Source organism: Anastrepha obliqua, chromosome 5 (genome assembly GCF_027943255.1).
Source record: "Anastrepha obliqua isolate idAnaObli1 chromosome 5, idAnaObli1_1.0, whole genome shotgun sequence".
Classification (NCBI taxonomy): domain Eukaryota; kingdom Metazoa; phylum Arthropoda; class Insecta; order Diptera; family Tephritidae; genus Anastrepha; species Anastrepha obliqua.
The window spans coordinates 36,482,792-36,499,774 of NC_072896.1; the positions used below are offsets into that span (position 1 = coordinate 36,482,792).

The 16,983-nt window shown below is 33.3% G+C and overlaps 3 protein-coding genes across 3 annotated transcripts; 2 read left to right on the forward strand and 1 right to left on the reverse strand.

The window, feature by feature from the left end:
• Positions 1-2,013: 2,013 nt before the first annotated feature.
• LOC129248318 (histone H2A-like) lies at positions 2,014-5,299 on the reverse strand. Its single transcript, XM_054887816.1, has 2 exons — positions 4,961-5,299; positions 2,014-2,128 (listed from the first exon to the last, which is right to left on the reverse strand). The coding sequence occupies exon 1, from the start codon at positions 5,185-5,187 to the stop codon at positions 4,975-4,977; it is 213 nt and encodes a 70-aa protein (XP_054743791.1). The 5' UTR covers positions 5,188-5,299; the 3' UTR covers positions 2,014-2,128; positions 4,961-4,974.
• Positions 2,306-4,554, forward strand: LOC129248698 (E3 SUMO-protein ligase ZBED1-like). Its single transcript, XM_054888326.1, has 3 exons — positions 2,306-2,632; positions 2,712-3,765; positions 4,544-4,554. Exons 1-3 carry the CDS (start codon positions 2,456-2,458, stop codon positions 4,552-4,554), a joined length of 1,242 nt encoding a protein of 413 aa, XP_054744301.1. The 5' UTR covers positions 2,306-2,455.
• Positions 5,300-12,299: 7,000 nt separating the features above from the next.
• Positions 12,300-12,727, forward strand: LOC129248190 (histone H2B). Its single transcript, XM_054887652.1, has one exon. The coding sequence runs from the start codon at positions 12,300-12,302 to the stop codon at positions 12,669-12,671; it is 372 nt and encodes a 123-aa protein (XP_054743627.1). The 3' UTR covers positions 12,672-12,727.
• The last annotated feature ends 4,256 nt before the right edge of the window (positions 12,728-16,983 follow it).

Below are 16,983 nucleotides of genomic sequence, written 5' to 3' on the forward strand. Positions count from 1 at the left end.
GAATATTAGAATCACAGAATTGTGAGTTTGTTTAAAATCTTAATTGTACAAAATTTCGAGTCTTTGTTAAAAGAATATTGTGGTCCTGAAAAGTACCGTTTTTGTCTTTTAAATATGTACGCAAGAAATTATTTAACCGCCGAAACCGTATAAAGTACGGCCTTGTCTCTTTAAAGCGTACACAACATCCATAGCTGTAACTGTTTTCCTTTTGGCATGTTCAGTATAGGTAACTGCATCACGGATAACATTCTCCAAAAATACTTTTAAAACACCACGAGTTTCTTCATATATCAAACCAGATATACGTTTTACACCACCACGACGAGCTAAACGTCGAATAGCTGGTTTAGTGATACCTTGGATGTTATCACGTAAAACTTTGCGATGACGTTTGGCGCCACCTTTTCCCAAACCTTTACCACCTTTGCCGCGACCAGTCATTTTTTATTGTAGTATTTACTATTTGCACAAGTAAGAATTTAACACTTTAACACTGTGACACTTCACCACCAATGAAATAACAGAAGCGAGAGCACATCTATTTATACCAAAATCTCACAACTGCTATACACAAGACAAAAGGTACACCATACATCTATCTCGCTTCAACACATACCTACATAATACATGGACTTATGAAACGTATTAGTTGAAATTGCTACTTAAGTTGTGAACGCCATACAATTTGTTATTAGTACAGTGTTTAGTGTTCTATAGTGTTCAAGTTTGGGGAAATAATAAAGTGAGTAGTGAAAAATGGCTCGTACAAAGCAAACAGCCCGAAAATCGACTGGTGGAAAGGCACCACGTAAACAATTGGCGACAAAAGCTGCACGCAAAAGTGCACCAGCAACTGGTGGAGTTAAAAAGCCACATCGTTATCGTCCAGGTACAGTGGCGTTGCGTGAAATTCGTCGCTATCAAAAGAGTACCGAATTATTGATACGCAAATTGCCATTCCAGCGCTTGGTTCGTGAAATAGCGCAAGATTTCAAAACAGATCTACGTTTCCAAAGTTCTGCTGTTATGGCTCTACAAGAAGCAAGTGAAGCATACTTGGTTGGTCTTTTTGAAGATACCAATTTGTGTGCCATCCATGCTAAGCGTGTTACAATTATGCCAAAAGATATTCAATTGGCCAGACGTATTCGTGGTGAACGTGCTTAAATCAATAGGAAAACTTGTGAAAAAACGGTCCTTTTCAGGACCACAATTTGTTAATCGAAATAGATGAAAAATTTTGTTGAAATATTTATGCATATATATGGGCCGGTTCGTAAATGCAAAAATTGGCAACACTGCAACTCATAAGTGGTCGAAAATGCAACAATGCAGTATATTGTGCGCAAATAGCAGCAAAACACAAATCATAAAAATGGCTGATGCAACAGATGTGTGCTGATTAACAGTGGCAGTGCAGAATAATCATATTATGCAGCGCAGTGATGAATTTACGAATAGCCTCTATGTGTAGATATTTTTGTGTTTTCGTAAATGTATGTAGACATACCTATACAGTTCTTTATCTACTCCATATCGTTTATACTCGTGTGCTTTTAAGTATAGTCGGCATGCATGTATACACGTTTATGTAGGTATATGCACACATAACCAGTTTATAAGCAGCAATTTTGGCGCAATTCGGTAATATGTATAAAAATATAATACACCTAATGGGATGCCACGTTCTTTATTAAGAATATTAAATGAATAAGAAAACGGTCCTTTTCGGGACCACAATTTGTTTAACGAAAAAGATCAAACATTTGATTGGAATATTTATGCGTAAACATACATATATGATATTTTTGTGTTTTCGTTAATTTACGTAGTACATACATACAAACATACATATGCATTTCTTTATCTACTCCACATCATTTATACACGAGCGTTTTTTAGTACAGTCTGTAGGCATGTATACACATGTATGAATGAATATGTATAAATAACCAGTTTAAGTGCCGCAGTTTTGGAGCAAATATACATGCGTCTATTCACATTCGATAATATGTATGAAAAAATAACACATTTAGTGAGAAATTATTTAAATCTCTTTGTAAATGTATTTTGTCGTCCTGAAAAGGACGGTTTGTTTGCGTCGGTATTTATAATTATAATTCGCCTATATTTAGGGATGTTAAAAAATAATCGATTTTTGCTTTAATCGATTTTTTTTCTTATTATCGATTTTTTGTAGTCGATTTTATTAAAGGCGAAAATCGATTTTTAATAAATCGATTATATGAATTACACATTTTAAATCGATTTTTGTAAATAGTGCCATCTGTGCGACGGATGATAAAATGGATAAGTAAGCTAACTAATGTGAACAAGTCGATAAAAATCAGTGCCATCTTTACGTACAAATATGTAATGAATTGTGATCCTGCCTTTATTTATTTCTTGGAAGCTTTGAAGTGTCGAAATAAATATTGGTTTAACCATAAAAATGTCTTCCGCTGCTAAAACACCCAGAAGCTGCTGGCGCAAGTATTTTACAATAAGGAAGGAAAATGCAACCGCAAAATGTAAATACTGCCCAAAAGAGTTAAAAACATGCAATAACACTACAAACTTGAAACAGCACATGGAAAGAAAACATTCTGATGTCTTACAAGCTGACGAGGTAAAACTCATTATTTGATGTAATAGTTATTATTTAAAATATTTTAAATTATATTTTGTTTTTATTTTTATCACCGCAGAATTCACATGAAGTTGATGTCCAGGATACTACCAATTTGAGGCATAATGATTCATTGGTGCATTCACCATTGACAGACACTGAGGCTTCGTCGTTAACTCCAAAACGGGCTAGATCAACTATCGGAGCGGCTTTTTCAAGAATTTCAGCATATGCCTCAGATGGAGAAAAAAATAAACAAATAACAAACAGCATCGCAGAAATGATATGCCGGGACAGTCTTCCTTACAATATGGTGGAAGGAACAGGATTCAAAAAGCTAATGAAAACTATCGTTCCTTTGTACAAGGTTCCATGTCGTAAAACTATCACAGATCTCATTGATACTAAATATGACGAAAAAAAGACCCTTATTAAACAAAAATTACGGTCTGTTAAAAACGTCTATCTTACAATAGATGAATGGAAGGATATGCAGTTAAGAAGTTTTTTAGGCGTGACTGTTCACTTTATAGAAAATTTTGAAATGAAATCGGTGAATATCGCATGTGAACCGCTTCATGACAATCATACAGGCGAATATTTATCGGAGATGGTTCTTAATGTTTGTGAAGATTGGGGTTTGTCGCATGACAAAATTGTGAGTGTTACTACAGACAATGGCGCTAACATGGTTAAAGCTATTAAGATTACTTTCGGCAGAGCAAAACATATTCGATGCCTAGCACATACGTTGAATCTAGTAGTTGAAAATTCTGTGAGTTCCTCTGATGTTAAACTTTTTTTGGATAAAGTACGAAAAATCGTAACTTGGTTCCACCAAAGTGGTGTAGGCGCTGAAGAATTGCGACAGATGCAAATGCAGGAAAGCGTTGTTGAAGGAAAATTGAAGCATTTGGTCGGAGATGTGTCTACAAGATGGAACTCACAATTATTTATGATTGAACGTTTTGTGTTAATGAGCAGCACAATTGGATCTATTTTAATAAACCAGCCGAATGCACCCCAAATGCTTCAAGCAAACGAAATCGTTGTGCTCAAAGAAATTGGAAAAGTTTTAAAGCCTTTTCACAATGTTACCGAAGAAATGAGCGCTGAAAAATATGTGACAGCTAGTAAAGCTATACCTATTATCAAGTGCTTGAGAACTTTGTTAGACGCTATACCGATAACCAGTGATTTGGCCAATCAATTCAAATATTCATTGCAAACAGAACTAAAAAAAAGATTTGAAAACATACAGAAAGTTCACCTTTTCTCAGTCGCAACGTTTTTGGATCCTAGATTCAAAAAAATTCATTTAGATGAGCCATTATCTTTGTCAAAAACAATTAATTATACCAACCGATGCCTAAGTTTAAATACTAGGAATGATGATACTATACTGGTGACCGATTTTGAATCATCTGTTTCATCACAAGTTGCCAGCGACGATCAAGATATATGGCAGGTACACCATAACAAAATAATGGCTGCTAATACGTCAATGACAAAAAATACAGAGATAGATTTATATATCGCAGCGCCATTATCAAATCTTAAAGTAGACCCTCTCGATGTATGGAGAAGTTCTGAGGGAACTTTTCCAAAATTAACAGACTTAGCTTTGAAACACCTCTCAGTGATGGCCACTTCTGCACCAGCTGAAAGATTATTTTCGAAGGCTGGGAATATTGTCAGAAAAACTCGAAACCGTATTTTAGGAAAGCGACTACCAAAACTATTATTTTTAAACTCTTTGACTGAAGATTTATGGCAATAATTTTTTAAGTTTCTGATAAATTTTGATTTGAGGTTTGGAGGAAGCTTCCTTTTCTTTTTTAATGTTCATACCCAACAATTCTCGTTATATTTAATACTTAAATTAATCGTTTAATTTTATTTTGATTCTAGTCGAATGTTAATTGATACAAAACATTTGTGGCAATTATTTAATTGAATTTTTTTATTACTTAAACTAAAAGCTTGAAGATAGCTTTCTTTTATTTTCTTAGTTTTGTTTGTTATATTGCTATATTTTGTACTCTTATAGTTTTGTATTATTTTTACTGCAATAAAATATTTAAGAGTACTAAAAAATGTATATATGTATCATTAATTTGAATATGTATTTATAATCTTAAAGTCGTCCTTTTAGATATTTTTTCATACTTATATATCAAATATGCATTTTTCGTATTAAAAAATCGAAATATCCACAAAAATCGATTATTCCCTCAAAAATCGATTTTTTATAAATCGATTTATCTTGAAACGAAAAAAATCGATTATTAAATGATCGATTTTTTCGACTCGAGGTCACATCCCCACCTATATTTTTCACTTTATGCTTTCTTTTCGGTCTTCTTTGGCAAAAGTACAGCTTGAATATTAGGCAAAACACCACCTTGAGCAATAGTTACACCGGACAACAATTTATTCAATTCTTCATCGTTGCGGATGGCCAATTGTAAATGACGTGGGATGATTCTTGTCTTTTTGTTATCACGAGCGGCATTACCAGCCAATTCAAGAACTTCAGCTGCTAAATATTCCATAACTGCAGCTAGATAAACTGGAGCACCGGCACCAACACGCTCAGCATAATTGCCTTTGCGCAACAAACGATGAATACGACCAACTGGAAATTGAAGACCAGCACGATTTGAACGGGACTTTGCCTTTCCCTTAACTGTAAAGAAAGTTTATTATTTGAGTTGTTAAATATATTTATTTATTTGTCGTTCCAAGCTAGGCATCCAGCTTGGCGAACGATTATTTTCTTTCTTGTGTCTTACATACTAATTACAAGCGTTTTTATAGTAACTTTTATCAATGCAAGCCAACAACAATTTTTCGGTGTTTACTTGTGTAATATGATTCTAGCATTCACGCGCCGCGCATATAATAATTACGTTAGCTATGTTTGCGTTTACTTTCAAGTGTAATGAACCTTTTAAGAAATATGATACTTTATTTAAACGGCACAGCACAGTGAATGCATAAGTGGACAATAAAATAAAAGCCAAAACAAAATGTTTATGAATATTAATGTTAAGGCATATCCGACTTATAATCATACTACACCTCCCTACTTCGGAAGAATGCTCATACAACTTTTTTTTTTGTATGAACATTCTTTTACATTGAATTGTTAAAATAAAATATGTACATAAGAGTAATCTTAATTTTATTTATATGTATATATTGTATTAATTTTCTAAGTTTAGACCGGTCTTTAAAACTACTTATTGTTGATAAATCTTAAGCCTATTTTTGTGAACTATTTTCTCTTTTAAAGATAAGTTATCGACTATAGTAACATTATTTTTATCATCTATTGCTTTAATGGTATAAGGCCCACAATATTGGGGTTCCAGTTTATGGGCCACTTCATTTCTAAGTAAAACTAAATTGCCTATGCTAAAATTGTGATCTAAACTATTTTTATCATAAAATGTTTTTTTTGCTTAATTTTAGCTATGTCTATCATATTGCGAGCTCTTTTATGTGCTACTTCTAGCCTAAATCTTACTTCTCTAGCGTAGTTATCTATATTATATAATGGAGTAATTTGGTCTACATTTTTGAACTGCTGAAACATGTTTGGTGTTTTTCCAAAAACTAATTCATACGGACAATAGTCATGTACTGTAGAAGGAGTGGTGTTAAAACAGTATGTGAAGTATTGTAGCCACTCATCCCAGTCGTTTTTGTCAATCGATATGTAAGATCTTACGTATTGATTGAAAGTTTTATGTGATCTTTCTATTACTCCTAGTGTTTGGTGGTGGTAAGCAGTTGAATTAATTTTCTCTATTTTTAGCAATTCACATAGCTCTGTTAGTATTGAATTTTTGTATTCTGTACCCATGTCCGAAATGAACGTCTTCATTGGACCGTAGGTAAGAATAAACTTTTCAAATATTGCTTTCGCCACTGTCTTGGCGTTTTTGTCTTGGATGGGTATCGTGACTAAATATTTTGTCATGTCGCATATTATTGTGACTGCATAAGTATTGCCATTAATTGTTGTAGGTAGTGGGCCTATTGTGTCTACCATAACTGTATCAAATGTACCTGTAGGTGTTGGTGTTATAGTCATTGGGCTTTTTAAATGCTTTGTTATTTTGGTTTTTTGGCATTTTTCGCAAGTTTTTACATACTTAGCAACATCTTTTGACATTTTGTTCCAGAAGTAATGTCTTTTAATTTTCATAAGTGTTCTGAAAATTCCGCAATGACCGCCTTCTATAGGGTCATCGTGGTATCTTTTTAGAATGTCCATTACAGTTTTAGCATCATTAATTTGGGTCACCTCATTCAGTAGCGCTACTTTTACTTTATTTAATATCATATTGCCCTTATTTTTAAAATCATTTATCGAGACAAATTCGAAAATTTTCTCGCTAGGTGCCACTTGTAAATTATTAATGTCACATTTGTCGGCCACTTCGTCGAGCCTAGAGAACAATTGTCCTAAGTCAATTTTCCCATTAACAAATAAGTCATCAATTTTTATATATGCCATTATAGATTTTCCTCGTTTGATGTAACATCGCGTGGGTGTAATCTTTAATTTATTGTATTTCCTGACGTCAGTGTTATTAATTGGGACATATATTTTGGGCTTATCATATGTTTTAATGTGCTGCTGTGTAGTTGGACTGCTGTTATTTTTCGACATTGATCTAGTCACTATTTTGTATAAATTTTGATTCTTTTCATTTATCTCCTTTAAGTCATTGATTGTAATGCGAGACAAAGTGTCCGCGACGTGATTATCTTTTAAGTCATTTATTGTAATGCGAGACAAAGCGTCCGCGACGTGATTATCTTTTAAGTCATTTATTGTAATGCGAGACAAAGCGTCCGCGACGTGATTATCTTTTCCTCTAAGATATTCTACTACGAAATCATACTCTTCTAAATCAAGTCTCATTCGTGTTAGTTTTGAACTTGGATTCTTCATTGAGAACAGGTAAGACAGGGGTCTGTGATCGGTTCTAACTAAAAACTTTGTACCATAGATATAAGGTCTGAAATGGGTTATTGCCCAGTGTATGGCAGCTAACTCTTGTTCAATTGTCGACTTGTTGCTTTCTCCTTTTGTGAAACTTTTGGAGGCATATGCTACTGGTAGATGTTTTCCTTCATATTCCTGAGTAAGTACTGCACCACACGCGTATTTGCTTGCGTCTGTTGTTAAGCAAAATGGTTTCTTAAAGTCGGGATATTGTAACAATGTAGGACTCATTAATGCTCTTTTGAGGTACACAAATGCATCATTGCATTCTTTTGTCCATTCGAAAGCAACTCCCTTTTTAGATAACCTTGTTAGGTGTCTTGAATATTCAGCGAAGTTTTTAATAAACCTGCCGTAGTAGTTGCAAAAGGCGACGAACCTTTTTGCACTATCTCCGTCTGTGGGTGTAGGATAATTTCTTATTACCGAGTACTTATTGTCGTCTGGAAGTATCCCCTTGTTTGTACATTTATGCCCGAGGTAGGTTACTTCATGCATAAAAAATGAACATTTTTCAGGATGTAATTTTAGATTATGTGTTCTACATAAATCGAAAACATTTTTCAAGTTTGAAAGCATATGTTTTTCAGAGCAACCAAGGACTACTAAGTCATCCATATATAAGAAAGCTTGCTCTGGTTTTAAACCACTGAAAGCAATTGTCATCATTCTTTGGAATGAATTAGGTGCTACCTTTAAGCCATATGGTAGTCTAGTAAATCTGTATGAACCGTTGTTGGTTGAAAAGGATGTGAAATTTCTTGAATTTTTATCAAGTTCTATTTGATGAAATCCAGTCATTAGATCGAGACATGAAAAATACTTTGCCCTTCCGAGTTGGTCTAAAATGTCATCTATTCTCGGCAACGGGAATTTATCTGCAATTAATTTTTTTTTGATTTGTCTGTAGTCGATTACTAATCTCCATCTTTTTTCTACTGTGTTCGGTAGAGACTTTTTTGGTACCAATAGTATTGGACTATTGTATTCTGAAAATGATGGTTCGACTATTTTGTCTTCTGTAAGTTTGTTTACTTGTCTCTCAATTTCATCCTTATGTGTGTGGGATATACGGTAGTTCTTTATGTATACCGGCTGTTTGTCTTTAGCCATTAACTTTTGCTTATAAAAATTATTTGTTGTTATTGTTTCTGTTTCTAACCCAAATATGTCACTGTATTCGGAACATAGGTTTGTCAATTGTTTTTCATATGTTTTAGGAAAATTTTTTCTCAATTTGTCGAGAATGTCCGTTTTTCTTTGTGCATTTCCCGTGTTATTGTTTATTATGTCGTAATCAGAAACATTTTCAGTTAAAATGTTGCTTTGCTTTAAAGATACTGTATTATAATTTGTATTTAAAATGCGGATATAGGCGTTGTCAGGGTTTACCAAGGTATTGGCTATAAATATTCCAGGGTGTGGTTCTTGATTTGGAATCAGTGCTTCCTCCAAGGTATTAGGTAAGTTTATTTTTCGTATAACTTCTGACCTTGCGGGAATGATTATTTCGTCGTTACATGTTGTTGTTATTGGTATTTCTATAATTTGTGTTAAATTGTCTGGTCTCAGAATTAGAGCATCGTAATTTTGAGTAAAGTCTAATACACAATTGAATTTTTTCATGAAATCCATGCCTATTATACCATCACATGGAATTGGAAAGTTATCCGGGATAACGTGAAATTTATGTGGAATTAAAAATTTCGTAAATTTTAAATCAAAAAATATTGTACCAATAGAACTGATTTTGCCTTGCCCTATACCGCTTAATGCTGTAATGTGTTTTGAGTTTATTTTTTGAAAACTGGATTTATTGAATTTTAAAAGTGATATATCTGCGCCAGTATCTACAAGTAGTGTAATGTTTGTATTTAAATCTGCTATTTTAAGTTGTACAAAAATGCTAAAGTTAAGGTTAAGCGTATGTATCTTAGAGGAATAGATTAGTTTTCCGAGTTGTTTTCGTCCGATTGGGCAACTCGTACATTGTGTGTCATGTTCCGGTTGAAATTTGGTCTGCCTTGTCCGTAACGATTTCTAATTTGATTATTATTTCCTAAATTATCAAAATTTGAACGATTTTGATTTCTAGGGAAGTTGTTTCTTCTTTGAAACCTTCCATTTCTGGCAAATCGTCTATTGAATGGTCGTTGACCAAAATGTAGTATTGTGTTTTGTTGTCCTGTAGCTTCAGTACAGCTACCAATGAATTTGCTTATCGCATCGTTCATATTGTTAAAATGGCCAGCTTCCATTATTAATTTGACTTTTTCAATGCTGCAGTTTTTGGTCAATGCTTTTACTACAGTTTGTGTCGAGTATTTGCTTGCGAGTTCTGCCGACAACCCATCTGTGATATAGGCATTTTCTAAGTTTTTTGTAAGAGCTTCTATCTCATTACAATAACTATTAGCTGGTTTGTTGTTCTGTCTGATACTCATTATTTTTGCAGCTGATACTTCTACCGATTCTCCTTTAACTGACCTGTTAAGTTTTGTGATTATTTCAGAGATTGTTGTTTCTGTGTCTATGAGATTTCTGGCATTCCCTTTTAATTTTGTTTTTATGAGTGAAACAGCAACAGTTTCGTGCTCACCCTTGATCACTTCAACTAATTCTAAGGAATCTAGGAATGACCGTAGATTTTCTGGTTTACCATCGAATTCAGTCACTAGCTTTGCAGCCGTGCTGAGAAACTCCACAACTGTTTGTGCCATTTCGCCTTCTTCTTCTGACTCTATTTCTGAATTAGTAATTGGACAATCTGTTTCTGAGGAAACTGCTTCAAGCTTTGTTAATAGATTGGCTGGTGGGTTTTCAATAATATTTATTGAAATTTTCTCATTAATTGAATGAGATACTTCCTGTTGGATGTTGTATTTGGCTAAAACTTTTACTAATTGATCTCGTAGTTGCCAAAATATGTCAAGAGCTTCTTTTTGATGATCCTTTGTGAGTCGCTCGAAATTTATATAAGTTAAATTTCTAATTGATTCTAATGCTAATACTAAATTTTCTAAATGTTTTTTAACTGTTTCCTGTTTTATTTGTATATTTTTATTGATACATTTAAACGATTTTTTGAAATTTTCCTTTTCTATCAGTAAAGTTTTATGAATTTCGGACCATTTGTTCATATTTTGTCTAACTCATTAGATCTACTCATATACTTTTTCTTTAGTTTTTTATTATGCATAGCATATAATTTTAATGCTAATATCAATAAGGTTACGACTGTGATTATAATTAAGCAAATTTCTACTAAATTGAAGCCAGTGTTAACGACTACTTCGTTTACTACATTGGCATTGGGTTTATCAACTTTTGATAAGGTTTTTCCCATTTCCGAAAGATTATCTATTGGGGACCTTATACCGTAAATCAAATAATTTATGCAATGTAATAATGTATAATGTATATATGTATATAATGTATGTATACATTTTTTTTGTTTTTTTTTTTACATTGGATTTAAAATTTTTTTTGTTTTTCAAGTTAATTCATTTATTGAGTAAGCATATTAGAAAGTATATTATATTTAACATATTCATAAAATGACCTTTAACATATTCAACATATTCATAAAATGACCTTGTGAGTAATTTTTACAGTCAAAAAATTTTTTTTTTTTTTTATATAAGGCAAACAGAAGCCAAAGTTGTTTAACTTTAAGAAAAAGAAAATTATTTTTGTCTCGAGCGGTTAACGCTTACAGACTCTAACTGTCTGCATTCAATCATGCACAGTTTTTACTTAAATTCTTTCCTCTGCTGGAGCAGGAATTCCAGTTTGTGATGCGTTCCCAAATTCCAAGCCTTGTTCCAAGGTGGTGGTGGCGGCTGAGTGTTGACTTCTTCTCCTATACTCCTCAATGGAGATAGCTTTCGGCCCTTCTGTGGTCATCTATCTTCTGGTCTATTGGCCAGACCAGGAACTTCACGCAACTGGTAGATCTTATTGGCTGATCAATACCAGGACTTTGTTATTATTATTAGTATATTATATTATATGCTTTCCGCCACTTGTGCAAAAAATCTTAGCACCAAGCTGGACTTTGGAATAAGCATTTGAGCTTTCCGCCACTTGTGCAAAAAAATCTTAGCACCAAGCTGGCAGGATCTTGTTTGTGCAAGAAACTTGCATTTTAGCTTAGCAAAATTAGTGCTCAAGCTGGCAGGATCGCCATGTAAAGAAAGAATATTTATTTGAGTTAAATATATTTATTTATTTGTCGTTCGCCAAGCTGGATGCCTAGCTTGGAACGACAAATAAATAAATATATTTAACTCAAATAAATATTCTTTCTTTACACCACCTTTACCACGGCCTGACATTTTCACTATTATAGATTGTTCACTTCACTACACTACAAAGCACTGTAATGTATTATACTCAATGTATAAGCACACTATTCACTGATACACAAAATGTGAGCTGCTTAAATACTTTTTCGCTATGCTGAGCACCAACCCTTATACTGTGCTGTTGAGCATCATGTGTGTACTACTACTTCGTATTGTCTCACCGAAGAGTTGGTCGGCAAATATACACTTAAGCATGCACAAGACACATGGTATGTATAATAAGTGACAAATAGCGCGAGTGAAAATAAAATATCATCAACGTTGTGAAGAAATTAAAATGCCACCAAAAACTAGTGGAAAAGCAGCAAAGAAAGCCGGTAAGGCTCAAAAGAATATTACTAAAAATGATAAGAAAAAGAAGCGTAAGAGGAAGGAAAGTTATGCCATCTACATTTATAAAGTGTTGAAACAAGTACATCCCGATACTGGTATTTCATCCAAGGCCATGAGCATTATGAATAGTTTTGTGAATGACATCTTTGAGCGCATTGCTGCGGAAGCGTCGCGTTTAGCTCACTATAACAAGCGTTCAACCATCACCAGTCGCGAAATTCAAACTGCTGTACGTTTACTCTTGCCCGGTGAATTGGCCAAACATGCCGTCAGTGAAGGTACCAAAGCTGTTACCAAATATACCAGTTCCAAATAATTTTTCCAACTGACCTAATGGTATATAAATATATTAACAAAACAAGGCCCTTTTCAGGGCCATAAAATATAAATTAACAAAGAGAATGAAAAAATGTCTTCATTAATATCTCTACATACATACATATGTATGCACATTGAAATTAATTTTAAAATTCTTTAATATTGAAGAATACCAGAGCTAATTATGTTCATATGGTTTCATTAGTCTATTAAATATGATTTTTTTGTTGAGTTTGTTGAACTACTTGGTTTTTATTTTTTTTAATGTTTTCTACACACTGTAAGGAATAAATTCACTTTTGACCTTTTTGTTAAGAGATTTTGTAGCCCTGAAGAGGGCTTATTATTAATTTACCATGAAGGTTCCGTTTATAACTCACTTACAAACACCGTAAATTATTTACTTTTTACCTGCTGCTGTAGGTTTTTTTGCGGCTGGCTTTTTATTCGATGCAGACTTCTTGGATTTAGCAGCAGTTGCTTTTGCTTTAGCTGCTTTTGGCTTAGCAGTTGCAGATTTGGCTTTAGTTGGTTTCACTTTTAATGCACCACCCTTTTTTGCATCTTTCGCCGTAGCCTTTTCAGTTTTCTTCTTTTCAGCTGTTTTCTTACTGGCAACAGCTTTTTTTACCTTTTTCTCACCACTTGCCGCCTTTTTGACTTTACTCAATGATTTTTTCTTTGATGCACCACTATCTGCTGCCTTCTTTTTAGCCTTAACCTTCTCTGCTGATTTTACGGCTTTTGATTTCGATTTTCCCTCGCTTGATTTACTGGCTGCAACTGATAGTTTGAATGAACCGGACGCACCTTTTCCTTTGGTTTGAATTAATTTGCCACTTGTAACAGCCGATTTCAAATAGCGTTTAATGAATGGTGCCAATTTTTGGGCATCACATTTGTATGTCGCACTAATATATTTCTTAATCGCCAAAAGTGATGAACCGCCACGTTCCTTTAAATTCTTAATTGATGCGTCGACCATTTGTTGTGTTGGTGGATGGGTAGGGGCAACCGACGGCTTTTTGGGTGTAGCTGCCTTAACCTTTTTGGCAACAACTTTCTTTTCAGCAATAGTAGCAGCAGTAGCTACTGGGGAGCTTACATTCACAACAGCAACTGAATCAGACATTTTTATTTATATATTGTAGATTAAAACCTCAATTCAAATTCCACGTATGTATTATACACTTTAAACACTTCACTCACTTTATGCACTGTACGCACTACACCAATAGAGCACTGGTAAATAAAGATAATTTCTGGAATTCAATATGTTGTTTAACTCTGTTTAAAATTTGAGAAGCAGAGCGAAAAGATGATAATCAAATTTTCACGTTCCAGTGCTATTTAGTGCTGCTATATGACAAACTTTAAAATTTATTTAATTCACTAAAATTCACTGAACTTACTAATTCAACAAATGAATATGTAAAACGATAGTATGCATGTGTCACTTTCATATCAACATACTTAAATTGGAATAAAATCAATATTTTTCTTGTAACGAGTGTTTTAGTCAAAACTTTGTACTCAAAATATAAAATTTTCGCTAGTTTTAGTCGATTTTCTTAAAACTCTTTAATATAAATCAATTATTACTATTGAAAATATAAAATATATCAAATTATCAATCATCTAAACATTTTATTTTATATATTACTTAAAATAATATGTTGGAAAAAATAAAATTAAATATCTCCATGGTATCACCAGAGCAATTCTCAGTGGCGTTAGTTGGATGCATGAAATAATCCAATATTTTGATGAATATTGAAGACTTTAATTTTGGTTGAAAAGAATGATGGTAATGAAATAAATAAATTTCACTAATGTGAATTAAGTAAATTTTATTTTAATATAATACTTAATTTTTTGATATTGAAGCAAATATTCACTAATCAATCGCGTTTTTAAATATGTATATATATATATGTATATATGCATACAAAATTTTTTATTTAATTAATTAAATATTATTTTAATTAATAAAAAAATTTAACTTTTTCTTTAAAAAATTTGCAATATATGTCAAAGCAAGGTACAAAATTCCCATATGTACATACATACGTGCTTACTACACGTATACAACTTGTATGCTTGGCGAAGGCAAAAGGCAAAGGTAGTAAGAGTATGATTGTATTCCAAAGTTAAAGAAATAAATATAAAAATATAATTTTAACTACATATATATTTTTAAAAAGTTTTATTTATGTAGCGAAAAAAATTATTTAACAATTAAATATATCAGGCTAGAGGCCTGGGTGTTAAAATACAGTCATAATCTATTTAATTGTTCAATGAGTATGTACATATGAACTTGTGCACATGAAATTTAGAATCACAACAGAATTGTGCGATTGTTTAAAATTTTAATTGTACAAAATTTTGAATCTTTGTTAAAATAATATTGTGGTCCTGAAAAGGACCGTTTTTATGTTTTTTAAATATGTACGCAAGAAATTATTTAATCGCCGAAACCGTATAAAGTACGGCCTTGTCTCTTTAAAGCGTACACAACATCCATAGCTGTAACTGTTTTCCTTTTGGCATGTTCAGTATAGGTAACTGCATCACGGATAACATTCTCCAAAAATACTTTTAAAACACCACGAGTTTCTTCATATATCAAACCAGATATACGTTTTACACCACCACGACGAGCTAAACGTCGAATAGCTGGTTTAGTGATACCTTGGATGTTATCACGTAAAACTTTGCGATGACGTTTGGCGCCACCTTTTCCCAAACCTTTACCACCTTTGCCGCGACCAGTCATTTTTTATTGTACTATTTACTATTTGCACAAGTAAGAATTTAACACTTTAACACTGTGACACTTCACCACCAATGAAATAACAGAAGCGAGAGCACATCTATTTATACCAAAATCTCACAACTACAATACCCAAGCCAAAAGGTACACCATACATCTATCTCGCTTCAACACATGCCTACATAATACATGGACTTGTGAAACGTTGTTGTTGAAATTGCTACTTAAGATGTGAACGTCATACAATTTGTTATAGGTACAGTGTATAGTGTTCTATAGTGTTCAAGTGTGAGAAAATAATAAAGTGAGTAGTGAGTAGTGAAAAATGGCTCGTACAAAGCAAACAGCCCGAAAATCGACTGGTGGAAAGGCACCACGTAAACAATTGGCGACAAAAGCTGCACGCAAAAGTGCACCAGCAACTGGTGGAGTTAAAAAGCCACATCGTTATCGTCCAGGTACAGTGGCGTTGCGTGAAATTCGTCGCTATCAAAAGAGTACCGAATTATTGATACGCAAATTGCCATTCCAGCGCTTGGTTCGTGAAATAGCGCAAGATTTCAAAACAGATCTACGTTTCCAAAGTTCTGCTGTTATGGCTCTATAAGAAGCAAGTGAAGCATACTTGGTTGGTCTTTTTGAAGATACCAATTTGTGTGCCATCCATGCTAAGCGTGTTACAATTATGCCAAAAGATATTCAATTGGCCAGACGTATTCGTGGTGAACGTGCTTAAATCAATAGGAAAACTTGTGAAAAAACGGTCCTTTTCAGGACCACAATTTGTTAATCGAAATAGATGAAAAATTTTGTTGAAATATTTATGCATATATATGGGCCGGTTCGTAAATGCAAAAATTGGCAACACTGCAACTCATAAGTGGTCGAAAATGCAACAATGCAGTATATTGTGCGCAAATAGCAGCAAAACACAAATCATAAAAATGGCTGATGCAACAGATGTGTGCTGATTAACAGTGGCAGTGCAGAATAATCATATTATGCAGCGCAGTGATGAATTTACGAATAGCCTCTATGTGTAGATATTTTTGTGTTTTCGTAAATGTATGTAGACATACCTATACAGTTCTTTATCTACTCCATATCGTTTATACTCGTGTGCTTTTAAGTATAGTCGGCATGCATGTATACACGTTTATGTATGTATATGCGCACATAACCAGTTAATAAGCAGCAAAGCAGCAATTTTGGCGCAATTCGGTAATATGTATAAAAATATAATACACATAATGGGATGCCACGTTCTTTATTAAGAATATTAAATGAATAAGAAAACTATTTTAAAAAATGGTCCTTTTCAGGACCACAATTTGTTAAACAAAAAAGATCAAAAAATTTATTGAAATATTTATGCATATACATACCTATATGTGTAGGTATTTTTGTGTTTTCGTAAATGTATGTAGTACATGTACAGTTCTTTATCTACTCCACATCGTTTATACTCGTGTGCTTTTAAGTATAGTCGGCATGCATGTATACACATTTATGTACGTATGTATATGCGCACATA

What these genes read in the sequence shown, in the direction of transcription:
- LOC129248698 (XM_054888326.1), top strand. Translation starts at nt 2,456, where the DNA reads ATGTCTTCCGCTGCTAAAACACCCAGAAGCTGCTGGCGCAAGTATTTT. An exon ending in ATGTCTTACAAGCTGACGAG is followed by an intron (nt 2,633 to 2,711) that starts GTAAAACTCATT and finishes TTATCACCGCAG; the next exon opens with AATTCACATGAAGTTGATGT.
- LOC129248318 (XM_054887816.1), bottom strand. Translation starts at nt 5,187, where the DNA reads ATGGAATATTTAGCAGCTGAAGTTCTTGAATTGGCTGGTAATGCCGCT.
- LOC129248190 (XM_054887652.1), top strand. Translation starts at nt 12,300, where the DNA reads ATGCCACCAAAAACTAGTGGAAAAGCAGCAAAGAAAGCCGGTAAGGCT.